General features: G+C 56.9%; 10 protein-coding genes across 10 annotated transcripts; 5 read left to right on the top strand and 5 right to left on the bottom strand.

The window, feature by feature from the left end:
• The first annotated feature begins 890 nt into the window (after positions 1 to 890).
• BDY17DRAFT_304246 (uncharacterized protein) lies at positions 891 to 4,390 on the top strand. Its single transcript, XM_033734697.1, has 3 exons — positions 891 to 1,569; positions 1,624 to 1,984; positions 2,040 to 4,390. Exons 1-3 carry the CDS (start codon positions 1,064 to 1,066, stop codon positions 3,960 to 3,962), a joined length of 2,790 nt encoding a protein of 929 aa, XP_033586159.1. The 5' UTR covers positions 891 to 1,063; the 3' UTR covers positions 3,963 to 4,390.
• Positions 4,391 to 4,606: 216 nt separating this feature from the next.
• Positions 4,607 to 5,356, top strand: BDY17DRAFT_304245 (Scytalone dehydratase-domain-containing protein). The gene has a single exon (XM_033734696.1). The coding sequence runs from the start codon at positions 4,879 to 4,881 to the stop codon at positions 5,314 to 5,316; it is 438 nt and encodes a 145-aa protein (XP_033586158.1). The 5' UTR covers positions 4,607 to 4,878; the 3' UTR covers positions 5,317 to 5,356.
• Positions 5,357 to 5,609: 253 nt separating this feature from the next.
• Positions 5,610 to 6,910, bottom strand: BDY17DRAFT_304243 (uncharacterized protein). Its single transcript, XM_033734695.1, has 3 exons — positions 6,493 to 6,910; positions 6,163 to 6,428; positions 5,610 to 6,102 (listed from the first exon to the last, which is right to left on the bottom strand). Exons 1-3 carry the CDS (start codon positions 6,737 to 6,739, stop codon positions 5,677 to 5,679), a joined length of 939 nt encoding a protein of 312 aa, XP_033586157.1. The 5' UTR covers positions 6,740 to 6,910; the 3' UTR covers positions 5,610 to 5,676.
• Positions 6,911 to 7,207: 297 nt separating this feature from the next.
• BDY17DRAFT_318927 (oxidoreductase) lies at positions 7,208 to 8,108 on the top strand (the record flags this gene model as incomplete). The annotated part of the gene is made up of 4 exons (XM_033736232.1): positions 7,208 to 7,465; positions 7,521 to 7,612; positions 7,673 to 7,732; positions 7,775 to 8,108. 4 exons carry the CDS (start codon positions 7,208 to 7,210, stop codon positions 8,106 to 8,108), a joined length of 744 nt encoding a protein of 247 aa, XP_033586156.1.
• Positions 8,109 to 8,383: 275 nt separating this feature from the next.
• Positions 8,384 to 10,456, bottom strand: BDY17DRAFT_256771 (kinase-like domain-containing protein; the record flags this gene model as incomplete). Its single annotated transcript, XM_033731626.1, has 2 exons — positions 8,384 to 8,477; positions 8,541 to 10,456. 2 exons carry the CDS (start codon positions 10,454 to 10,456, stop codon positions 8,384 to 8,386), a joined length of 2,010 nt encoding a protein of 669 aa, XP_033586155.1.
• Positions 10,457 to 10,576: 120 nt separating this feature from the next.
• BDY17DRAFT_286374 (aminophospholipid-translocating P4-type ATPase) lies at positions 10,577 to 15,999 on the bottom strand. Its single transcript, XM_033732126.1, has 3 exons — positions 15,311 to 15,999; positions 12,291 to 15,254; positions 10,577 to 12,238 (listed from the first exon to the last, which is right to left on the bottom strand). Exons 1-3 carry the CDS (start codon positions 15,764 to 15,766, stop codon positions 10,970 to 10,972), a joined length of 4,689 nt encoding a protein of 1,562 aa, XP_033586154.1. The 5' UTR covers positions 15,767 to 15,999; the 3' UTR covers positions 10,577 to 10,969.
• A 1,502-nt stretch (positions 16,000 to 17,501) lies between these two features.
• BDY17DRAFT_41739 (YIF1-domain-containing protein) lies at positions 17,502 to 19,032 on the bottom strand. The gene is made up of 4 exons (XM_033738364.1): positions 18,607 to 19,032; positions 18,358 to 18,547; positions 17,944 to 18,296; positions 17,502 to 17,877 (listed from the first exon to the last, which is right to left on the bottom strand). The coding sequence occupies exons 1-4, from the start codon at positions 18,898 to 18,900 to the stop codon at positions 17,689 to 17,691; spliced, it is 1,026 nt and encodes a 341-aa protein (XP_033586153.1). The 5' UTR covers positions 18,901 to 19,032; the 3' UTR covers positions 17,502 to 17,688.
• A 76-nt stretch (positions 19,033 to 19,108) lies between these two features.
• On the top strand, positions 19,109 to 21,415 carry BDY17DRAFT_304227 (signal recognition particle, alpha subunit, N-terminal-domain-containing protein). The gene is made up of 3 exons (XM_033734694.1): positions 19,109 to 19,418; positions 19,481 to 21,118; positions 21,173 to 21,415. The coding sequence occupies exons 1-3, from the start codon at positions 19,191 to 19,193 to the stop codon at positions 21,368 to 21,370; spliced, it is 2,064 nt and encodes a 687-aa protein (XP_033586152.1). The 5' UTR covers positions 19,109 to 19,190; the 3' UTR covers positions 21,371 to 21,415.
• On the bottom strand, positions 21,416 to 22,673 carry BDY17DRAFT_304226 (uncharacterized protein; the record flags this gene model as incomplete). Its single annotated transcript, XM_033734693.1, has 1 exon — positions 21,416 to 22,673. Exon 1 carries the CDS (start codon positions 22,445 to 22,447, stop codon positions 21,419 to 21,421), a length of 1,029 nt encoding a protein of 342 aa, XP_033586151.1. The 5' UTR covers positions 22,448 to 22,673.
• A 320-nt stretch (positions 22,674 to 22,993) lies between these two features.
• On the top strand, positions 22,994 to 24,846 carry BDY17DRAFT_330487 (uncharacterized protein; the record flags this gene model as incomplete). Its single annotated transcript, XM_033737879.1, has 2 exons — positions 22,994 to 24,234; positions 24,298 to 24,846. 2 exons carry the CDS (start codon positions 22,994 to 22,996, stop codon positions 24,623 to 24,625), a joined length of 1,569 nt encoding a protein of 522 aa, XP_033586150.1. The 3' UTR covers positions 24,626 to 24,846.
• Positions 24,847 to 24,918: the final 72 nt, after the last annotated feature.

Below are 24,918 nucleotides of genomic sequence, written 5' to 3'. Positions count from 1 at the left end.
GAGCTCTTCGATTGGTAGCAGGGGGGCGTGTCGCGTGTTTCCCGCTTCAGCAAATGCCGACTCTTCGGCCGTACTTCAATGCTGCGATAATTTCCCGGCTTGGGATGCAGACCGGGCTGTGGGGAAGAGACTGGGTACAGCCCTGGGCTTGTACGGTGTTTGCACCCAATCTCCGTCCATGCGACCGAGCCTCGCATCCGTAAACATGACGATACACAGTGCAGACATGCGGCAGAAGCATGGATGGAATTATCCGGAAAAGGTGGCAATAGCGGCCGGCTGCATCCTAACGTCACGCTGCCGAAACTCAGTACTCCTCCGAGTCGACGTTTCTTGGAAATCAGAGTTCGTGTTGGGTGTGTCTGGGGAAAGTATACCCCCGGCTATCGAAATGCAGCGAATGACTCTCACGGCCAGTAGAAGAGCAGGAGATGGAAAAAGTGGGCGGGACCCTGCTTCATTACCTGGGCAGATGCAATGCACTGCACGATAGGGTGGGTTCAAGATGCTTGGTCCCGGTGATCTCTCCCCGAAACGCCAAGCTGAGGCGCTCGCGGGCCATGTCGTGTGGCCATTTGCCAGGCGTGGCCGCACTGTAGTATGTAGGACATAGCACCGGCAAGCCGGCGCGCTGATCATCAGCGATTCGATGTAGGTTCATCTCGGGCACCTGCAGGCCGCGTGGGGGCGGGCCAGCTCGAGCAGCAGTGTCGTTGGCGGGACACGGGTTTCCGGTCGGGTGAAGTTGCAAGCAAGGTTGGGCTAGTGCGCGCGCAGGAAGCGGCACGGAGGATGCAGTGAGATGTTGGGTGGGCGAGGCGGATGCTGAGGAGCGGCCACTCCACTCTCACTTGCACGCCTGCCGAAAGGGGCAAGTGGCGCTTGGCCGTCGGGAATAGGCCGCGGTTGACATGTGCGTGCGCCCATCAGTCATCGCCCATCCACTCCACCAACTGCACTGCCAGCACCGTCTGCACCTCTCCCTCCCCTCCTCCACCCCTCCAAGCACGTGCGCTGCGACTTGCATGCGCGTGTCTGCCCGACCGGCCTTGCCTGCGACTGCATGTACGCTCCCGCCGCCGTCCACCCGCGGGACGCCGAGTCTCGCAATGCTGCGCGCGAGCGTGGGGTCGTCAATATGCACGACATCTTCCCACACGGCCACGCCCGCGCTGCTTTGAACATCGCCACCACCCTCCCGCCCTCCTCCTCCCCTCCCGGGCCCTCCTCCGCCTTCGACACCGCTTCCGGCGCCTCCTCGGCCATCCAGTCGCTGACGTCCGCCAGCACGCTCAGCAATCTCGACGGCAGGCTGGATCTGTCTCCCCACGACTCCGCCACCTCCCAGGGCCTCTTGCGCACATCCGTCTTCGACGAATGGAAGAATGATGCGGGCGATCTCGAGGCCGAGAATCCGGAGGAGATGCAGAAAAACGACCCGCTTGGCACGCAGATCTGGAAGCTGTACCACAAGCAGAAAAACCAGCTGCCCAATCGCGAGCGTATGGAGAATCTGACATGGCGCTTGATGTCGATGAACCTGCGGCGGAAAGAGCTGGAGAGGCAGGGGTGAGTGCATTCATCCGCCGCGCCCTCGCAGACATACACTGACCACGACAGCAGCCTCCTGAACCTCCCGCCCTCTCGAAACGCGCCGAGTGGAATCGCACAGCTACGAAAGTCTTCGGAGCAAGCCAACGCACAACACGACGACGGTCAGATGAATCTGGACGACTTTCTCGTCCCTTCCTCCATCGCCTCTCCCGCCGGCATCTCTCCGGCCCCATCGAGCGGTGTGACCGATGGAACTTCTCCAGCCAGTGCCGGGCGTTCAGCGATCCCGATTAAAGCGCAGCAACGGACGGCGATGGACGACTTACACATCTCACGAGCCTCCGCACCGTCTAGAGACTACGATCGAAGCACGCAAGAGTTCGGATATGTCCCGCGGCACGTGCGCAAGACTAGTATTGACGAACGGAGGGTATGCTCTTCTGACGTAACTCTCGCGCAAGACGTATTACTGACACTTTTCGAAGCCTCCTAAGCGGCGAGCCGATGCTTCGCCGCTGGTCCCGCCCGTCACCGGCGTCTCACATAATGTGGCCGATGAAGCTGCTCTCAACAGCTACTCCCTCGACCCCACCATGACCACTCTCACCACGTTCGCCCCTCAAGCCCAGCATTCCTCGATCCCCTTCAACTTGGACACCTTTAACCTCGAAAACGACCCCATCTTGAACTCCGCCGGGTCCGTGCCCCAGCAATTCACCTTTACGCCCGTGGGCTCCCCGCTGTTAAATGATGCTTCCTTCACCAACTTGTACACCCCTCATGGATCCATGGGCCCTCCACGACACGCCAGCAATCTCCATTCTCCCATCGCATCGTCATACCCGTCCACAGTATCCACCCCGCAGCCCCTTCCCGACGATCAGCTCAACCTCTTCTCATCCTCACAATCGCTCAATTTCGGCCGGCTCCCATACTCGCACTCTACCGGGCTCTCGCAGAGTGCATCCCAGCAACAATTCATGTTCAGCTCACAACCCGATCAGCTGTTTGGCGGCATTTCTGCCGCCGACCCTTCACATTCGTTCTCCTCCTCGTCCGCTTTTCAAATACCCGGTACCCTCGACCCATCGCAAATCATTCCGCAAGACTTCGCCCCGATGAGCCTGCCCACTACCCGGCCCGACCACATGTTCACGTTTGGAGCCGACGAGGATGAAGATGACGACGACTCTATGCAATTTCAAGATCCGGGCATGCATATGCAAAGCTACTCCTCCTTGGACGAGCAGACCATGGACATGTACCACGGCTACAACTGGGACAGAGCGAGTCAATACAGCTCGACTTCCGGCCGCTATCCCAATTCTGCAAGGAAGGGTGTCACGATTGGGCATACCGAGATGATCCCGCAGACGCAGCAGTGGGAGCAAGGCGGCCTGAACAGAGGCCATGGCTCTGCGGCGTCGGTCAGTGAAATGCGGAATCGCATGGCCGACCCGCGAACACGAAAGCTCCCGCGTGCAACGTCCACGCCGAACACCGCGGCCATGGCTACCGGGATGTACACCTTCCAAACGCAGTCCTCCCCGTCTTCCCCTCCCGAGTCTGGTCTATCGTCCGCAATGCCATCTCGACCCGGAAGTCCAAGACCGGGTGGTGACAATGGTGGCGCACCGCCCACCTGTACCAACTGCTATACCCAAACAACGCCTCTATGGCGACGCAATCCCGAAGGACAGCCGCTGTGCAACGCGTGCGGCTTGTTCCTCAAGCTCCATGGTGTTGTCCGGCCGCTCAGCTTGAAAACAGACGTCATCAAGAAGCGCAATCGTGGCAGCGGCGCCACCGCTCCCGTCGGCACCTCGCGATCCAAGAAGGCGGCAAGTCGGAAGAACTCGGTCGCTCAAGCATCGACCAGCGCCGCGGCAAGATCCGGTAACGCAGACCCCGAGACCCCAGGCTCTGGCGGTGCAGGCACGAGCACGCCCACAGCCTCTACGAACAACGACAAACCCGTCAAACAAGTGATTGCCATTGCTCCCGGGCCTCCCAAGCCAGCTCCAGCCCAATCCTCCGCGCCTCTCGCGCCAACGTCTACTCGCCCAGTTGCGCCGCGCCGCGCCCGCCGCCAGAGCAGAGCAAGCATCGCAGCATCAAACCCCGCCGACACGGAAATGCCCGATGCCGACGCGGTGGGCGCCAAAAGGCCTGCAGGGATCGGGAACGCGGCGATGTCAACTACGCCGCGCTCCGCGACACTGTCCGCTTCGAATCCGATCTCCTCGCAGCCGAATCTGGTGTCGATGCAGGCTCCCATGGGCCCGCAAGGTGGCGGTGCCAGGGGAGGGCCGAACGGCAACGACAAGGCCGAGGGCTTGCCTCCTGGTATTTCGCCGGAGATGATGTCGGGGCCGCAGGAGTGGGAGTGGTTGACGATGAGCTTGTGAAGCAACGATGCTCACGATCAGGTTGGCATCTGGGGCCAGCTTTCGACCTTTTCTCTTGCTCACACGCGATCCTTCTTTCGACACAATATACCTTCTTGGACGAATTTCTTCGGACACACCAACCGTACACGACGAGACATAGAGCTTCGATCTTTTCCGCGTTTCGTTCTTTTTGTTTCTGATTTTCGGCAATGATACCTTTTTCGTGCTTTCAGATTACCCCGATAGATTGGAAGATTTGCAATTTTACCTGCTTGGGTTTGGGATAGTATTAGTTAGGGTATGCTTGGGACGCGCGATGTCAATGGCCGAGCAGACGGTTGCAGTTGATATGTATTGACGGAGAGCTGGACTCGCGGTGGTGCGTTTGTTACGAGCGTGCTTCTTGTTATGAAGAGATGAACAATACACACAATGCGTTCCGATCGCGATCTTTGAATACCCGTGAGTGATGTGTGGACTATGACGAACACTTAACCTTCGACGTTGCGGTGTTTCGGACTCCGGTCCGGAGTGAAATCCCGGGCGCCGGAATTGGATTACAAACTTCGGCGCTCACGAGGCTGCGGTGGGGGTCGGTTGGTCATCGGAAGCGAAAGCGAGTTAACGAGCTCGCAAGACTTCATCGCTCTTCGCGCGAGTGCGCCTCGTGTCGCCTCTTCGGCCATCCAACAGGCCCGCGCTTAGAATTAGTGGATTGTCAATTTGGCAACATGCACTTGCGAGGGCAGATGAGGTATATAAGTGGTTATCCGTTCGCTTCCCAGGACGAGTTCGAGTGAGCTCGCACCGTCTTCATCTTCAATCGCATCATCAACCCCCATCGACCACACTCCACCATGTCTTCCTCGTCAGCATCTCAATCCACACCCCTCAGCATCACAGACTACATCGCCCTCAACAACCTCCTCTTCGAATGGGCGGAAAGCTACGACAAGCAAGACTGGGCGCGGCTGAAGCCCTGTCTAGCCCCGGCCATCACGCTCGACATGCGCGCCCTGCTGGCCCGCTCAAAGAACGCCTCTCCCCCGACGAGTTCATCGCCATCCACGCCAGTCCGAAAGTCATTGGCGACCCGCGCGTCAAAACGCAGCACCTCGTTGGCGTGTCGCGGTGGAGTGGAGTCGAGGCGGATGGGAGCGTGAGGGGCTCGCATCAGCTGCGGGTTGCGCATCAGCGGTATGCGGATGAGGGGTTGAAGGAGGTGGTGAATAAGGGGCATGGGTATGGGGTTGTGCATCAGAGTTATGCGAAGGTGGAGGGGGAGTGGAAGATTACGGGGAATGCGCCGACGGTGGATTGGTCGGAGTATGATTTGTTTGGGACGATGAATCCGGATGCTAAGAAGGACTGAGGGCGTCCTTTGTATAGAGTTCAGATTGTTTTTCGTAAAGAATTTGATTTGATCGTTTGTTGGTTTCTTGAAGTGACTCTCATGGCTCCTTGGCTGATGGGTGTGATCGCTCGTGACGATGTGCTAGGTTTTCCACGCATTCGACGGGCTCGTTAACGAGATGACTCTGGCATCTGGCAACGAACGATCGTCAATTACTTAACATGCGAGGAGATCTCAGAAGGTAGGGGAACACGAGCGGAAGTAGTACACTTTGCACTCTATGGACACCCAAACGAGGCTGAAGCCCAGGATATATAGTATAGAGATGCCATTGTTCACTCAAATATATTTAAGATCCGCTTATCAATACACACACGTCTAATCAAACCACTTGTTCTTGCGAACAAACTCGGCAAATGTAGTCGGCTTCTCGTCCATGGCAGCATGGCTATCCGCCAGCTCGGCCTCCGCTCCCTTGCCCTCGGGGCCAAAATACTTCCAGTCGCGCATGAGCATGAACATTTCGTAAAACTCCTCTTGCAGCGGCTCGGGGAAGAAGCCCGTGAAAACCTTGTCGGGAAGCTGCACGTACTTGACCGTCTTGCCCGTCTCCTTGCTGAGGATGTCGGCCATTTCGGTCGGGGTGTAGAAGCCGCCGGCGCCGTAGATGCGCTTGCCGTTCCATCGCTCGGGGTCTTTGAGGAGTTGCGCGACGCACTTGCCTGTGTCGGCGACGATGTCGATGAGAGGGACCTTGGAGTCTGGTGCCCAGATGCAGTATAGAGCGTAGGTGCCATCGTCTTGCTATGAGAGGTGTCAGTGGAAGGGGCTCGAGCGCGAGGAGCACACCACGCCACTACGAACCTTTTTGGGGATCAAATCGTGCCCATTGATTTCCTGGGCAAACATTGCGGGCCAGAAAAAGGCGCTCTTGAAGGGCAGGGTGCGAGCGTATTCTTCAATCTTGGCCTTGCTGTTGAAGTGGTCAATGTGCGCCAGGGCGCCGTTGGTCACGACGGCGGCGTTGGGAAGGGTGGAGGCGATGAAGTATTCGACGCCCTCGGCCGCGGCGGCGTCGGCCATGGCTTTGCCCTGCGCGAACTCGGTCTCTCCACTCATACTTTCGAAGACTTGAAGCGGAAGGTATTGTTAGTGGAAGAGCATTGCAACGGACGTCGGTGACTTGGATCTTACAATTGGTGACGGCAAAGACGGCGGACGAGCCTCGCACGGCTGTGCGCAAACTGGCCAGGTCGTTTTGATCTCCAGCCACGACCTCGACGCCTTTTTCTTTGAGCTTCAATGCATTGCCCTTTGTGGGATCGCGGGTGACACCACGCAAACGGTAGGTTTTGGACAGTTCCGGATTGCGTAGGACGGCGTCGATGACGGAACCGCCTTGCTTGCCAGTCGCACCAAAGACGGTGAAGACTTTGGACATGTTGGAGTGATTCGAGGGGGTGATTGATTGATTTGGATAATGGGGGATTTGCTTTGCTGTTGGTGAGTGCAGTACCGAGCGAAGAGCGTGGGTATTTATATTTACTCCGTTGCAATGACGAGGTGGACGGACAGCCGGGATGGCCAGCACAAGGCTACCTTAGGCTCTCGTAATCCCACATTCGGCCAGTTCGTACTCGGCCGGCTTTCTTCGAGCCAGGCCTAGGGCGGAGGGCGCCAAGGTGCTTAGCAAATCTAGCGCAGCTTACCAAAGCCATTAGCGAGTGCCGGAGCGCGAACCAGAGGCGAAACGCCGAAGCGCCCTAGAGGGAGCCCCGAGCTTAGTCAAAGACGAGCTTCAAAGTATGCCTAATAAAGACATGCTCCGGCCGGCGTGAATACATCAATATCCTGCATGACAGCACATTCCGACCGCGCGCTCCCACGTCTTCACTCCATCTCACTCACCATGTCTTCACCGAAACTCTTCGCCGTCATCGCCGGAGTGGGCGAAGGCACGGGCGCAGCATTGGCGCGCCGCTTCGCAAAGGCATATCCCGTCGTGCTGCTCGCGCGGAAAGAGTCGAGTTTCAAATCGCTCGTCGACGAAATCCAGGCCTCGGGACAGACGGCCTTGGGCATCTCTACCGACGTCTCGCAGGGCGACAGCGTCAAGTCGGCCTTTGAGCAGGTCAAGAAGACGTTTGGAAGTGATGTTTCGTGTGCGGTATGAGATTCCAGTGTCCATTGGCCATGTCCATTCCTAATGCGTGAGACGACAGGCAGCCGTGTTCAACGCCAGCGGTGCTTTTTCTCGAAAACCCTTCCTGGAGTTGACGGAAGACGACTTCACCCGTCCCTACTCCGTGAGCGGGTGAGTGATATCAACCACGCCAACCCCTCCTCCTCCTCAACCTAACAATAGCACCCCCAGCATCGGCGCCTTCCACTTCTCCCAAGCAGTCCTGCCCCTCCTGCTCAAACACGCAGACCCGTCATCCACCTCAACAACAACAACAACAACAACAACAACCAGCACCCACCTCCCGCCCACCCTAATCTTCACCGGCGCGACCGCCTCGCTCAAAGCCTCCGTCGGCTTCTCCGGCTTCGCCGCCGCCAAATTCTCCCAGCGCGCCCTGGCGCAGGCCCTCGCGCGCGAGTTCGGCCCGCAAGGCGTGCACGTCTCGCACGTCGTTATTGACGGACTAATCGACACGCCCGGCACCGCGGGCTGGATGCAGGATGCGGGCCCGAATGGCAAGTTGCAGCCGCCCGCCATTGCGGAGTTTTATTGGGGATTGCATGCGCAGCCGCTGTCGACATTTACGTTTGAGACGGAGATTCGGCCGTTCAAGGAAAAGTGGTAGGTGTTGGGGCACTGGTAGAGCAACACTGTGGATGTGGCAAGTTTCATTCCATCGCGTCTGTTACTCAACGTAAAGTACCTTAGTCTTACAAAACGTCAACCCTGCCAGCCTGCTCCGTCTGACGCCGCAACTCCTTCACAAAACAAGACAGGTACCCCGATAGCGCAGTCCCGTAAAACAAAGTCATTATACCCTCCATTTGCTGCGTCCCACCATCACTCCGTTTCCCAATGCGCGACGTCGAAGTCTTCGTTCAGCTCAAACACGGCACAAAGCTAGAAGATGGTGCCAAAGCTCTCATCAACAGCAGACAGCGGCTTGCGCGGACTCGTCGGCTTCCCATCCTCGTCGGTGAGGGGCTTGCGATGTCTGAACAACACAACGTCAGCATAGATTCTCCACATAACACCGAGGGAGACAACCACAACTCACTTGAACGTGAAGCCCACAAACAAACTCCTCCCCATCTCCCCCTCGCGCTCCGCCATCTTCTCCAACGCCTCCTGCTTGTCCAGCACCTCCTTGTACTTTGCCATATCCTTCTCACTGCTGAAATCGTCAAAATACCCAGCGTCAGTATCCGAGTCCAACTCGGGGACGAAAGGCGCGCGCTCCGTGCGAATACGCTCCCACGCCACCTCCTTGAAGTACTCATGGTTCTGCACGGCCTTGATGCCGCGCAGCCGATTGCCCTTGGGCGCAATGAGGCGCGTGATGAGATCCCACGTGCGCCGCGAGAGGAAGTAGTTGGGGTCCTCGTATTCCGGCTTGCGCAGCACTTGCTGCCAGCGCTTGAGATTGTACCACGTTTCGTCGACCGTCGAGCCGGCGAACGGCGGATAGCCGGCCAACGCCTCGAACAGCATGCACCCCAGGCTCCAGTAGTCGACGGTGAAGTCGTACTCGTCGCCTTTGAGCACCTCGGGTGCCATGTAGTCGGGGCTGCCGACGATGGATTTGGCGTAGTTGACGTCGCGCTCGCGAAGGCTGCGGTAGCCCTCACGACGTTCCTTGAGTGTGCGCTCTTCCATGGGTCGGCCGAAGGGGATGGCGGAAGCGGGCATCTTGCCCACTTCCTCCAATTTGATGCGCATGCTTTCGATCTTGGCCGGGGCGAGGAAGCCGGCAGCGAGGCCAAAGTCGGTGAGTTTGACATGCCCCGTGCCGTCGATCAGGAAGTTTTCAGGCTTCAGATCACGGTGGATGTAACCGAGACTGTGCAGGGCGTCGACGCAGAGGAACATCTCGGAGATGTAGAAGCGGGCGTGGCGGTTGTGGAGGACGCCAGTATTGTTGAGGAGAGTGCGGAAATCGCCACCTGGCACGTACTCCATGGCGAGGTAGATGCTGTTGTCGTCTTGAAAGGCGTAGAGGAGACGCACCAACCACTCACTCTTAGAAGTCGTCAGGATGTCGCGCTCGGTCAAGACGTGGCGGACCTCGTCGAGTTTGTAAAGCAGCTTCTTGCTCATCACCTTCAACGCGCAGATCTCACGCGTGTCCTTTTTGGAGGCCAGGTAAACTTGTCCATAGCCGCCTTGGCCGATCTGCGTGAGGATTTGAAAGTCGCCATGCTTCATTCTCGTTCGGCGCTGACGGACATTGGCGCGCTCGTGACCGAGATACTGCGTCCAGAGCTGGTTGTACTTCTCGACTTCCTCCTGAGACATGGAGGGAGTGGGGACGGGATTGTGCGCCTTGAAAGCTTGGAGACGATTCTGACGATTGTGGGTGTAGGAGAGCAGGTCGTAGTAGTAGTCGAGGAAGTAGAGCTGAGTGACATTGGCCAACCGCTTGACATTGGGCCTCGTCAGCTTCTCGATTTCCTCGGAAGTGAGTCGGCCGCCGAAAGTTGCTGGCTGGCGGGTGGGAGAATGATCTTCCCGCGCACGATAAGGCTCTTGTCTGCTGGCGGCGGCTTGTGTAAGGAGGCCCTTGTCTTGCTGCTGAGCAGGTCGATGAGTGGGCGGCGTGTTCTCTTTCCCTTGCTTGCGGAGGGGACTGCCGGGCGCAACAGCCTTGACATCCTGTTTGGCGAATGGATCTTGCTCGGCTTTGTTGATGGGAGACGCGGTGCCCTGCTGTTTGCTCTGCAGAGGCTTGGCGTTGCTCTGCCCACCGGGGAGGAGCTTCAACGCATTGGAGAAGACATCGGGCAGGTCGAAGGCGCCAGGCGGCAGCTTGTTCTTGCTTGGACTGCCCTGGGGAGTTTGTGCGGGCGAGATGAAGGCTTCGTGTTCCCGGCCAGGAGTCATTGGGGCTTCGTGGACATCGTTGGTGGAGCGAGTGTGGATGAGGGGAGGCAGCACGGGCATGGAGAAGTCTGGCTTGGGCGTGCTGGACGCCATTGCAGCAGTGGAGAGCGCAGTGAGCGGAGCAATCGAATGAGTGCTGGAGTGATCTGGTATGTTCGGGGTGATGTAACAGGAAGAGTGGGACTGTGGAGAGTGACGGCAGGGAAAAGCGTGGACGGGGTTGTCGTGTTGGCGTTGGCCTGGCGTTGCGGCCTGAAACGTGCCTCGCCAAAGCGAAGTCGTCTCCATGGCAACCCAACGCCAGAATAGAACGCCAAGCCTCCACTTCATTCACTTCAATCCACTATACGAGCGTTCAGGAGTTCTTTAAAGACAGACAAAGCTACATTCATTCATATCCCCTAAGGCACGTATGCAAACCCAGGACTCCTAGCGAACACGTCTATCCAGGAAATGAAAGCAGCGACACACCCAGTCCCATCCCATGCTAGAGCCCTCACAAGCAGCGCAAAGCACCCGCATCATATAGACAAAAAGACCGTTCATATGTACCAATCAACACCACGCCGTCAACTCTCATCACTGCCAGCTTGATGCCAATCGGGCTCACATCTCCTCCCTCATCTTACTCGGCCCGGCAGTAGGCGCCGGCATGTGGCCCGACTGACTACTCTCCACGCGCGTCAAGTACGACGCCGACGTAAAGTCGCGACTAGCTTCAAAACTCGGCCGCACGCGATCCATGCTCGACCGCACTCTGTCGAAACTCGGGCGGGGCCGATCAAAGCTCGGCCGCATCCGTTCGGACGCTGGAGTGGGCGGATAAGGATTGGAGTAGTTGCTGGTGGTCATGGTGAGGCCTATGGGCGCGGTGAGGTTGAGGTTGTTCGGCTCTGCCGCCGGCGTGGGCGGTTCAGTGCGGCCTCCCACGTATGGGAATGCGCGGTCGATGCTGTCTTGCCGCACGCCGCCTGTGTACCCGGTACTATCGCTGTTGTTTGCCGTGCGTGTGTTGTGTGTGGTGCTGGTGGGGGCGAGGGAAGGCGGGTAGATTGGTCTGGTGTCTTCCGCGAGCTCAACCTTCAGGCCTGAGCCAAGCGGCCGCCCACTGCCGTACTCTGTGCTACTTGCAGAGTCCGCGGTCAGCTTCTCCGGAGCAGGAGTGACGCTACCAGGGTCCACGTCGTTGAGGTAGTCGAATTTGCCTTGCTTGACTTGCTCGCGAACAATGTCGACATCGCGTGGGTAGTACATCTTTTGGAATGCCTTGGCCGTGAATCGCGGCGCAAGACACATGACGACTGCCAGCAGGAGGTTGCACCAGAAGGTCAGCGCGCCGTACACTTCGGGTGCCGCTTCGTAAAACGTAAAGCTGGACGTAAACGCGGTGTACGCTCCGGTCCACAAGAAGATGAGCAGGATCGAGATGACCGTGATCAGGACGAAGAACCAATCCCATCGGTACGTGTTAAGCAGGATGTACACGTTCACCACGATGACGACCGGGTGCGCAATGAAGACACCCAATCGCTGGTAGTCGCTGATGACGTGTCCGGACTCCGACAAGAAGTTTGCTGGCCGGAAGTTGAGGTATGCAAAGTAGTAGGCGATAACGGATTGGTAGAGACCATCGAACATGTAGATCCAGAACTTGGTCTGCGTCCATTCCTTGCGCTCGATGCCTCTGCGGTAAAGCTGGGGCACCGCTAGCGAGACTTTGTCCGATACGTCTTGGTCCAGAATGCCCATGAAAATGACGGGAAGCGACGTGAAGGCCAGGTTGTACAGCAAGATGTACGAATAGTCGAAAGCATACGAACAGTCGAAGTTGTCGTAGATCTGGTACCAGAAGAGCGCAAACGTCCAGACAATGTTCTATGACACGCGTTAGTCTCTGATGTCAACGGGGTCCAGCAACCCAACTCACCTTGTAAAAGAAGTTTGGAATCATCTCCGCCAATCTCCTGTAGCTCCATCGTCCATGCACCAGCATGAGTCTCGTCAAAAACCGGAACTGCCCTATAGCGTAGTCGGAGCTCATCACTGCCTGTCTGCCCTCTTCGCCAGCAATACCGACACCGACGTGCGCCTCTTGAATCATGGCAACATCGTTGGCACCATCGCCTATACTAAGAGTGATGACCTCCAGTCCGTGTTTGACGAGACGAACCACAGCAGCCTTCTGCGCCGGGCTGACTCGACAGCACAGCACCGACCGGCACTCCTTGCACAAGAGCAAGAACTTTTGCTTGAGACGGACGTCGAGCACCAACTTTAATGTGTCGCCATCAATGATAAGCGCGTGAGTGGGCGCCGGCGCTTCGTGATTCTGCTGTGCAGCCTTGAGCTCTTCGTCCGACCCGGTCTTGCCGAAAGACGCAAGGTGCTTGTCGAGTAATTCCTCGGCCTGGTCGAGATTGTCTTCTTCCGCCTTCAAAATGATCAGATCCATGTCGTTGTCGAGAAGGTTGCACGAGAACCCAATGTTGATCGCCGTCTCCACCTTGTCGCCAGTGAGCACCCAAAGCTTCACTCCCGCCTGTGCCAGGAGTTGGATTGCATCGGGCACTCCATCCTGCAATCGATCTTCGATGGCGGTGCCTCCCAGGAGCGTCAGATCGCGCTCGATCTTGTCGGCGACCGCGTCCAGCTTGTCATCACGATCCTGCACTGATTCAGCGGCCGCGTCGTGCTCAAGATTCCACTTCTGATATTCGTCCTCATCCAATTCGCGCTGCGCGATACACAGCGTGCGCAGGCCTTCTCTAGCGAACATCTCCAAGTGCTCGGCCGTTGTTTTGCGCAGCTCGGCCTGTTCGCCGCGCCGGAGGCGGGAGTAGATGATGCTGTCGGCGCCCTTGCATAGTAGAATAATTTTACCATTCGGCATGCGCACAATCGCGCTCATCCGTTTCCGAGTGGAGTTGAATTCGAGGGTGTTGAGAATGGTGAAGGTCCGTTCCTCGCCGTGGACGTTGACGAAGATTAGTTCATTCTCCCGTCCCATCACCGTAAAGCCGACATCTCGAGCCGTTGCAACAAGCGCCGCCTCGTCTGGACTCTGCGCTTTGAACTCGATCATTGGTGGATCGCCGGGCGTTCGCTCGGTGATGACGGAATGGCAGAGAGCGAGCGTGAGCATGAAATTCTCACACTTCTCTTTCTGTTCGTCGCCACCGTCCCCGCGCAAGTCGGCAACAAAATCCGGCGCGACGAACGTCATATCATCGTCTCTGAAATAAGGGTTGTCGTAGATATTTCGCAGGCCCTCGATGGTCGTCACTCGGTCACGCGCAATTTGTTCCCGTGCTTTCGCCCCTTCCTCCTCCACGTTGACGCCTTGTCGCTTGCGCATCCCGGCCAAGGCCTCGGTGTAGGCCTCGCCGTACGGTACGCCGTTGATGCTGCACTTCTTGAACTCCATCACATTCTGCGTCAGCGTACCGGTTTTGTCGGAGAAGACGTACTCAATCTGGCCGAGATCATCCGAGAGATTCCAGCTTTTAGGAGTGCAGGGGTAGTCGAGCTTCTCGTAGTACATGTAGACGTCGGAGTAGATGAAAAAGGCCTGAGCAGTGCGGATGATTTCGAGCGAGATGTACAGGGAGATGGGGATCAAGTCTTGGAACAAGACCATGGCCGCAAAGAACGTGATCAGGCCGTTGACGGCAGCGGTGCCGCCGTAAGATCCGAATTCGAAGTACTTGATGGAAGTGTTTGGTTTCGCCCAGGTCGTGCCCTCCACCAAACCCGCGGTGAGGCACATGCCGAAGAGGATCATGAAGTTGTAGATCACGTTCCAGTTCAGGTCCTTGGAGAGGAACGCGCGCTTGGAGGGGGTGATGCCCGAGTTGATCATAATTTTAGTTTCCTCGCCAGTGAAAGCAACGACCCCCAGGATCCACTCGGTGTTTCGAAGGGTGCAGCCACGGAGAAGCAGGTTATTGATGCCAATCGGTTCGGCCATCTCTTTGGGTGGCGCTTGCGGGTCCCTGGGATCGTACTGCTGCCATCTGACGACAGCGGAGTAGGCGTAAAGATTGGCGTGAGGCGGCTCTGACTCGATGGTAAACTCGGTTGCTTCACAATCTCGCGCTCGGCGGACCTTTCGTCCAGAATGGATCGCCGTTCGAACTTTCAGATTCGTTTCGCCGTCCAAATTCTTGGTTTCGATGTAGCACGCGCCGTCGGTCTCGCTTGTGGCCAAGACAATGATGTCGGCGGGGATGGGTTCCTCGTTGCGGAGTCTCACAAAGTCACCCACCTGGACATTCTTCCAGTAGTCCCTCTTGAAGCGCGCCTGTTCCGTCACCTCTTTGCGAGGGTTGATCAAGCTCCCGTAGTTCTTCTTCTTGGCGGGGCGGGGGGTTTGGCGCTCGCCCGTGCTGTCCTTGGGAATGTCGAGTGACTGAAGCGCATCGACATAATGAGAGGCACCACTAGTGCGCGAGTTCAACGCGGGAGACTGGACGGGGGTCATTTCCATGCCCTCATTGTCGTCATCGGGATCGGGTGCATAGTGGAGATCCTCGGACAACACGCTGCCTCTTCGCTCGTCTGCCGCAAGAGCTTTCTCCAGTTTCTGGTCCGGAACAAGATTGCTCGTTTGCTTCCTCATGTGCATTCTCTTGGTTTGTTTCATGCTTCGCCAGATCCACAGAACGGCGCGAGAGTTGGCCTTTTTGAATTTCCGCCACATACTTATCCGAGTTTCGACGGTGTTGACGTTGTCCCAGTCAGTGAGTCGATGGACAGGCGCGTTATTGAGCTCATTGTCCAGCGAGCTTCGCCGTGCATCTTCGATGCCGTCTTTGATAGCGGTGACGGTAAGGATGATGATCAGAGGCACGGCGGCGAGGCCGGGATTCGTGACGCCGAATATGGAGAAGATCTGGGAGGAGCGGGTTAGCGGAAGCCTCGCAATGGATGTGCTCGAGGAAGACATACTCCGAGAATGATGATGACGAAGAAGAAGATGTTGGCGATGTTGTGGAATTGGAGATACAAGTTCTTGGGGATGAAGGTGAGCGGCGTGTATTTGGCGGTGCGGATTTTATTGCGTGCAAACTGGTGGATGGGGTGGCCGTGCTCATCGCGTTCGCTGTCGGGTAGGGGCACGTTGAAGTAGATTCTTCGGCTGTCGGGCGACGGCGGATCGTCCTCACTGCCCTCGCCTTCCTCCTTGTAACTCATATCCTGCGCCTCCGTTCCCGGCAAGACATGCGAGCCCGAGCCATTCGACTCGCGTTTCGACTCTTCCCTGCCTCGCCGGCTGAGATGGCGATTGAAGATGGACTTGCGCTTATTCGCCGCGGAAGCGCCCTTGACTCGCTGCGTGGCCCATCTTAGTCGATTGGGCGGCATGGAGCGCTCGCGGGCTCCCTGTTGACTCGGCGTCGCCATGACTGCTGTTGTGCTGGGTGCAATCCACGCGATGGAAAAGCGAGTGTCTCATGCGCCGAGACACGCCCCTTGGTTTCCGTGGCTATCCGGCCTCGCGTAAGCCTCAGCGACTACTGTCGAGCGACATGAGCGGGCTGCTGGCGAGGAATTGGAGGTATCCCGGGGTCGCCGCAGCGCATGGAGCAGATGGAGGAGAAGAGGGGGGAGGAGGGGCGATGGTGGTGATTGGAGTGATGGACGGAAACAATCCCACGAGAGGGTGGAAGTTCAGGGTTCGGGCGGGTCTCAGTCGCGCTTCCCGAATTCGCTTTGCGCTCACGCCTGTTTCATAAACTCTAATTGCTGCTTAAAATCTACGCCATTTCAGCCCCCGAGCTGAACTTTGTGCACGAGGGGTGGGGTGGATGGCCTCGGAAACATGAATCATAGACATCGACGCAACTGCGGATGACGGCGGATTGTCCTACTGTCGCGTCCCATCAAAGACATTGATATAAGAGCATCACTGGAATCAGTGACGCGCCCCCTCGACATTCTCGGCATTCGCCTGCCCCGCCACGGCGTGGTGCTTACATACCAAGAAAATCACGGACTCCGGCGGGCACGGGTTTTAGGCTGGGGGGCAAATGTCCGTTCCCTTGATTTTGCATCATTTAGCGATCTCCGCTTCCGTGCCGAATCCCCTGTACATAGCCAAGTCTGAATGCCATGAAGAGGGTCAATGGCTGGCTATGTATGCAATGCCAGCTTCCTTTCAGACTCGCTACTAGTTCAACTCTTTGCAAGTGTCGTATGCTCGTTGCGACGTTGCCAGAGCCTGATTCGTGCCAAGCCGGGGCGTTTTCGTCCAAGGGGCGGGAGATCACCTCCACCCCGGAATTTTTCCGGGTAAATTTTTGCACAGTGATATGATCAATTCATCAAATCGGCGCATTAGAGTTCGCAGAGATCCCGCGTGGCACAATTGGCTAGCGCGTGAGACTTTTAAGCAAGGCTTGCCTTACTAGACATCTCAAGGTTGAGAGTTCGAGGTAGGCTGATAGTTCGTCCTTGCTGTGTTAGAACCTCCCCACTGACTCCCATCGTAGCCTCTCCGCGGGAGTTATGTTGGATTGCTACCAACCGTTCGCTCTGTTGTTTTGCTGCCTTGAAATCTTTTTGCTGTCCGGCAGCGAGGTACTCCTGCATATCGACTTTTTTGGTGGAGAGCGACGATGGCGCAGCGGCCTTTGCACAGCGCAGCTCGTTGAGGGAAGTACACATAGACAAGGTCACCGGAGTGATGAGTCGATTTCAAGTAGCGTTGCAGCGAGACTCGATGCCAGGATATCTGGGCTTGGACCAGCACTTCCATGTCAAGAGGTGTGACCTCGGCGCTGATGGTCAATCCCGGACCAGACGCCTCGAACTGTCAACCTCCGAGATGTCTAGTAAGGCAAGCCTTGCTTAAAAGCTCTGCAGTGATACGTCCTGGATGTCCTGAACGGTCGTGGTATATCATGGGGTTTGTCTTTTGGTTGCGATGGCGGTGACGATGTCTCGGTCCGGCCACCGGAGCCGTTGACGAGTAGAACGAACGCTCGAGTCTTCGAATTGGACAATGCTGCAATGGAAATCGATAAGATAGTCTGGTGTGTTGGGCTTCCTTATTGTGGCATCTCTTCCGTCATCAATCGAGTGTAGTCTCATTAGAGTTTGGAATCTTCTCGGCTGTTCTCATGTTTGCACTCGAGGAGGAAGGAGCGATGGGCAAGCTGGGTGGATTCCCCTCCTTCCGCATGCCGCGCGAGAATGCACGTAAGATGTCATCATGATTGTTTGTTTGCAATCTTCCTACACCCCTGTTGAAAGATATGCATCGCTAGACTACACCACGCTCGAACGCTGCATGCTTGGACCGAATCAACCAAACCCACTGTGCCTCACTTTCTGCTTGGGCCGCCACTGACGTCCATCGCCGTCAACCACCACATAAATGCAAATTGCACAACGTAGCTGTAGATGAAGAGGAACTGCGTCCGCCGACTTCGTTGCCCGCGAGCAATCGTCTGCATGCCCGGGCCACCAGACGAGTTGTCAGAAGGTAGTAGGACGTATTTCAGGCTCCGCAACTGTAACGGTATCATTAGCCATGCCATCCTCACTCTCCGATGGATGGACTATGCTCCAAGACTCACCAAAAAGAAGGCATTCGCCATAAAGGTATAAGCAAACACCGTCCACCCAATCCATCCTGTCCCACTGGCACTCTTGTCTTTGCCCACCGCGAAGACTGCACTCAACCCTACTGTCGTGATGACACCGACAAACTTGTAGCCGGAGTAGGCGACCAGGTCATAGATCTGGGATTCGGAGGAGATGTTCAAGAAGTAGCGGCCAAGCCAGAGCACGACGAGCTCGAGGAGGATGATGACGGAGGCGTTGGAGAAGGTAAGGCCGAGGAGTTGCGGTTCAAACTTGCCGTTCAGGCCGGCGATGAGCGTGGTGAGGAGGATATAAGTCACAAAAGCCATGGTGGGGATGTACATATCTGACATCGTCCCACACGATTAGTGATTGCCTTGCACATTCGCGGGGCAGCGAGGGCTTACCGGGAGAGTTGATGTCTTCTCGTGGGGGCAGAAACTCAGCACCCTGCCCATTCGAATTCATCCGGCCTTGCTGGCGACTCCAAGGCCGATGGCGCCAGGGGAAGAGGACAATGAAGAGCTTCTTCATGACATAGCCATTCGAGACATTGAAGTAGTGTTTGAGCGCGGAGACATTGACGTAGCGGTTGAACTAATGGTCCAGTTAGTTTCTGGTGAGTGTGATATGATCCTCCTCCTGATACGACATACGTTTTGCTCCACATAGTCCTGCCCAGCCTGGGCCATGTTCTGGCCTAGTTTCAAGCCCATCTGCGCGGTTGGGTCGTTGATGAAGCCGCCGAATGCGGGTTGCATGTAACCAGCCTGTCCTCCCTGCTGAGATTGGGGAGGGGATGATTGGTAGCCATAGCCACCTTGCTGGCTGTTTTGCGAAGAGGGCGGAGGGGGTGATCGCAGTTGGGGCACTGTCGATACATGCTGGGGGACGGGGTGGTGAAGGGGCGGGCTGTTGGCGGGCGGGATGGAGTACGCTGGGCGCTGCATCGTGAAGGAAGGGAGTCGGCGGTATTGCTGGTCTATTCGGGTGGACGCATAGGAGGGTGAAGTGGTATTGACTGCCTGGCGAGCATGTGAAGGTGAGGCTCATGAAATTCAAGGTACGCGCAGTAAATTAAGGGACAGCTTGCTGAACTTCACCGCCCGCTGCCGCGTGGAAATTCTGCCGTGAGGTCATCCCCGTCCGCCGCTTCACTCGAGATTCACCAGCTCCATCCTCTGAGCAGCACCGGCAACCTCATCACCACCGGCGTGCGGGCGCGTAGCATCAACCGAAGATGCTCGACGCCTTCGAGATCATCACCACCTCGGGCATTGTGCTGTGGCGCAAGCACTACACCCCCGTCTCCTCCAACGTCATCAACAGCCTCATCAACGATGTCTTTATTGAAGAGCGAGGCGGGCAGAAGGCTGGCGGACAAGACGGCGGCACCAACCCACCCTACAAGAAGGACAAGTACACACTGCGATGGACGACTGGGAAGGATCTTGGTCTGATATTTGTGGTGGGTAAGCGCCGCATCGAAAAGACAGGACTCGAGACGAAAGACGGTTGACACAAGTATAGGCCGTCTATCAAAGTCTGCTACACTTGAGCTGGGCGGACAGCCTCTTGACGGCCGTACGCGCACTGTTCATCAAGCAGTTTGCCCCTGAACTGAAGAACCCCAATGTCACGGCGATCGACGCCCGGCAATTCAACCAGACTTTCGATGCGCTGGTGAGAAGACTCGACACTGGCAGCACTCGCCGACCCAGTGAGCCAGACTCGGATGTTGGGCCTCCAGAGCTCACACCCCCGTCAAGTACCGTGTCAGCTGGCGAGGATGAACCTCCGCCACTGCCTGTCTCAGCTTCTGCCACATTCAAGAAGCCTGCCATTCCCGAGCGCCAGAAGGAAGACGTTGCTGTGATTGATGACACTACAAGTGCAGATGCAACTCCAGTCCCCACACCGGATACGTCAAGACCTGGAACTCCTGCAGGCCAGCCGGTTTCAGGGGTATTGGTTGCCAAAGGCGGACCGGGCAAGTTTTCCCGGCGTGCGCGGAAGGCAAACTCCTCCATGCTCAGCAATTCTGCCCCAGCTTCATCCGGAGACGAAAGCCCCGCGAGGAAGCCCAAGGGTGGCAAGACTTCTGTCAAGCAGAAGCGAAGATGGGACACGGATGGCGGGATCGTGGAAGGAGATGACGAGGTATTGGACTATAGCGCCTCCGGCCCGACGAGCGCGCCCGGCGAAGATGACAGAGATTTCGACCTGACCGATGTGAACGCGGATGAGATGGGTTCCCGCACGCGCAAAGGCGAGTTTGTGCTGAAAGACCTGGATGATGAAATTAACGCCATCCTCTCGTCTCAATCCACCTCACGAGCATCCAAGACGGACCCCTCCGCCGAATCTTCTGGTCTTCTCAGCTCCGCAAGTTCCAAGATCTCAGGTCTCTTCCGGAATGTTGTTGGAGGCAAGACTCTTTCCAAGGCCGACCTCCAACAACCTCTTCAACAAATGCAGACGCATCTGCTCGAAAAGAACGTGGCGCGAGAAGCCGCTGAGCGACTTTGCACCTCCGTTGAAACCGACCTACTCGATCAAAAGACCGCCTCCTTCACCTCCATCGACAAAACCATCCACGAAAGCATGTCGAAGGCCCTCACTCGTATCCTCACCCCCACCTCATCCCTCGATCTCTTGCGCAACATCAACAACACTATCACAGGCCCCACAAGCCGGCCATACGTCATCAGCATTGTCGGCGTCAACGGCGTTGGCAAAAGCACCAACCTCTCCAAAATCGCCTACTTCCTCCTCCAAAACAATTTCCGCGTCCTCGTCGTTGCAGCAGACACCTTCCGCTCCGGCGCCGTCGAGCAGTTGCGCGTGCACGTGCGCAATTTGAGCGAGCTTTCGCAGCGCGAGCAGGTTGGCACAGTGGAGCTGTTCGAGAAGGGCTACGGAAAGGATGCCGCGACTGTGGCGCGTGATGCCGTTACGTACGCAGGCACGGGCGAGGGCAAGCGATTCGACGTTGTTCTCATCGATACGGCGGGAAGGAGACATAACGACACGCGACTGATGAGCTCTTTGACAAAATTTGGACAGCTGGCGAACCCGGATAAGATTTTCATGGTGGGAGAAGCGCTCGTCGGCACGGACAGCGTGGCTCAGGCGAGGAACTTCGCAAAGGAGTTTGTCGATACGAAGGTTCGTTGTTGTGCTGCCATTATCCTGCTAAGCACTTGCTGATGTTTAATCTAGGGTCAATTGAGGAACAACGGTGTGGGTATGGATGGCTTCATCATCTCCAAGTGCGACACGGTGGGAGACATGGTGGGGACATTGGTCAGCATGGTGCATGCGACCGGCATTCCAGTCGTGTTCCTGGGCGTTGGACAGCATTATGGGGACTTGAGAGGCCTGAACGTCGGCTGGGCGGTGGACAAATTGATGCGGTGAGGATGCTCGATCTGGCACTTTGTCTATAGTGATGATACCAAGAGATGTCTATTGCCCTCCCACCCGATCCTCTTCCAAGCACCGGGGACACGCGCATTCAAAGCCCCAGATGGATTCCAATCTAGCCCTTCTCGCGAGCACGGTCAGGTGCTTCTCATCGCCGCCCAGGTACGTGATGCAGCACTGCTCGCCAACAGCAATGTCCCGCGCGGCACGAAACTCCCACATAGCGCCCACACGCTGCTTGGAGATGTTCGGCGAGCAGGAGTGGTTGAAGTAGCTGGCGGAGGGATAGACGCCGTAGCCGAGATATTCGTCGCCGTCGGCGGAACGGAGGCCGAAGGCGTTGTGGTTGGCGGTGCTGATGAGTGTGCGGCAGATGTTGCTCGTAAGGTGGTGGTCTGTCGTGAGATGCGGCAGGATTGCGGCGAGCTGGATGTAGCTGTTGACGTGTGCTTCGAGGTCGCGGTTGCTGGTGTAGGGCGTGGGGTCGGCGGCGAGGGGAAGCATTTCTGCTTCCCATGCGTTGGGGTTGTGATGCTGCAGAAGGAGGCCTGAGAGGAGGAAGCCGAGGATGTCGGGATCGATGTTCTGCGACGAGACCAACGGGTGACTTTTCTTCTTCGATGATGCGGTTTGCTGTTGCCGCATTTGGCCAACAGTCTTGTCGCCTTTTGACCAGGCGGCTTCGATTTCAATCGCATCTGGTCGCGCGCAGACCGTCGCAAATACATGGTCCTGGACAATCGTATTCGCTTTCAAAGCGACAAAGCCATACAATTTCTCCCACGCCTCAATAGCAAGCTCTCCCTGCTCGCTCATCCATGCGCTCTGACATTCTGGGCTGCAAAACACCTTGCCGGTCGATGCATGCTTTACGGGCAGCGTGCGGCCGAGATTGTAACGGAAGCATTGCGCGCAGACTTCTTTTCGGTATTGCCAGTGAACCACGTGCGCGGCTGGACCGTCGCTCTCGAGAAGTAGAGTTCCGGTCGGGATGGGCTGTTTGGCCAGTACTCCTCGCCCTGCGTTGGCAATTTCTTGGACGTGCACCAGGTTGGAAGTGATTTTGTACATTAGGCAGGAGGCGTGATTGGACGTGAGCTCAGCATCGCGTTCCAATTCGAGATCGCATGCCACTTTTTGCTGTTTCCCGCTGGCGGGCGTTGTCCCGAAGTGGTGGCCGTCTAGGCTAGCTGGTTGTGCCGTTACTGACTTCCGTCATCGTTCGAGGAGTGATCGAGATGCACCATTGAGCACCACACGCTGAATGTTGTTCAATGATCGACATATGCAATTGACGATCTGCGGTTCTGGAAGATGTGAAGATGGTGAAGGTCTTATTAAGCTCGCTTGGATCCCGCACGAGCCCTGGCCTGCCGCCTGCGGCGGGAACTCTAAGCCGGATTTAGCAACGCCTGAGACGAATCCGTCGTCATCTTGTATCACGACTCTCCAACACGACCATCACCCGCTTCCCTGGCCTGGCCCTCAAATAGTATCAGCGCATCCCTACAATACCCTCAGAGTCATCCTCAGAGCCTGCACCGTCCACGATGACTGACGCGCATCGGTAACACCCCCTCCAACCTAGACTCTCCGCGACCACAACACACCGCCATGATGCCCGGCCTCTCGCCCGGCGCCGGAGTCGCGCTGGGCATCATCGTCGGCCTCATCTCGACATGCGTGCAATCTATTGGTCTCACCTTGCAGCGCAAATCGCACATGCTCGAAGATGAGAAGGAGGATTCCGGCTTGCGACGCCCGCCCTACCGCAGACGGCGGTGGCAGATTGGAATGTCGCTCTTCCTCCTCGCCAACATCATCGGCAGCAGTATCCAGATCACCACCCTCCCTTTACCGCTCTTGAGCACGCTACAAGCCAGCGGGCTGGTGTTCAACTCCTTGCTTGCGACGCTGTTGCTGAAAGAGCCGTGGACGAGGAGGACTGCATATGGAACGATTCTGGTGGCGGGAGGAGCGGTGTTGATCAGCTTCTTCTCGGCGCTACCGGAGCCCAGTCATAGCCTGACACAACTGCTCGTACTGCTGCACGAAACCAGCTTCCTGGTCTGGTTCATCTTGTCAATGGTCTTTGCAGGCGGGGTACTGGTGACGGACTTCATCTTGCGCAAATGCGTGTCCGCGGCGGTCCGAGATCGCCCGAGGGTTCAGTTGATACGAGGCATGAGCTATGGGCTGCTCTCCGGAATACTGTCTGCACACGCACTTCTACTGGCGAAGAGCGCCGTGGAACTTATCGTGCGCAGTCTGACGGATAACGTCAACCAATTCCGAGGCTACCAATCCTGGCTGCTCCTTCTCGCATTCCTCGTGCTGGCCCTATCCCAACTCTACTATCTCCACCTCGGCCTCAAGCTCATCTCAACCAGCATCCTCTACCCCTTTGTGTTCTGCATTTACAACATCGTCGCCATCCTCGATGGCCTGATTTACTTTCGACAAATGGACCGACTACCGCCTCTCCACGCAGGCCTCATCGCTCTCGGAACGGTCATTCTTCTGTCAGGTGTTCTTGCATTGAGCTGGAGATTGCAAGATGATGAAGATGGAGACAAAGCACAAATGACGCAAGCCGAGATCCCGCAGACGCTGCTCACCCCCGGCTTGGGATTTGCTGCAGACCCTGATGATGGCGCAAGCGAATCGATCGTGCCTAGCGATGCCGACGACGAAGAGAGTGATACAGAGCGCAGCAGACTGTTGAGCAAACGACCGCAAAGCCGGACATCTAACAGGAGAGTCAGTGGAAGAGTAGGACGAAAGCGCGCCTCGACGCTCAAAGAAGTGTCGCAGATCTGGCATGAGCTCGTTGATGAGGATGACGAAGGATACAACACGTTTGACCCGCCCGCGAATGCGCCCGATGACGACGACGCAGCTCCTAATGGCCGCCCCGCGAGCACCGGTCGACAGCGGCAAAGACGACATCGCCGAATGAGCGCGGGGAGGAGTTTGGAGGCTGGGTCAGGGGAGGAGGGCAGCTCGGATGGGCCTCCTTTGCGATCTCGCACCGTGCCTGCGCCCGCTCTAAACCCGGATCTGGCGCGGAGGCGGAGGAGTGGTCATGAGGGGAATGCGCTGTTTTCGGAGCTTTGGAAGGAGTGGTGGAGGGCGCGGCGGAAGGATGATCGAGATGGCGATGAGGAGGACGAGGACGGAGATTCAGGTCGACCTTCTGCGGCCAATGGACGACCGACTAATGAGACCAGAAGGAGGAGCAGCAATTGAATTGAGTACAGGGATCAAACACATCATGAACCTGAATCTATACATTGCTCTGAAAACGTTTTCGATCATCGCATTGGCTGGACATAACGAAAAGTGCATTTCGCGTTTGGGAGAGCGAGTGTGCATGTGATCGACGAGTTCATCGTTCCTTCCTTGTTTGTCGTTTGTTGACTGAACACATTCACCCCTAGGCGCCTCACCCACCTTGCCCTAGTTTCCTGCAACCTCGCTCAAACATTCATTCGCACACTCATTTCCCCATATCATCACTCCCTCAATCTCCCTCTCCCTTG

Source organism: Neohortaea acidophila, assembly GCF_010093505.1.
Source record: "Neohortaea acidophila strain CBS 113389 unplaced genomic scaffold BDY17scaffold_11, whole genome shotgun sequence".
NCBI classification, from domain to species: domain Eukaryota; kingdom Fungi; phylum Ascomycota; class Dothideomycetes; order Mycosphaerellales; family Teratosphaeriaceae; genus Neohortaea; species Neohortaea acidophila.
Note: the sequence above shows the minus strand (reverse complement) of the source record. Positions and strands in the feature narration are given on the sequence as shown.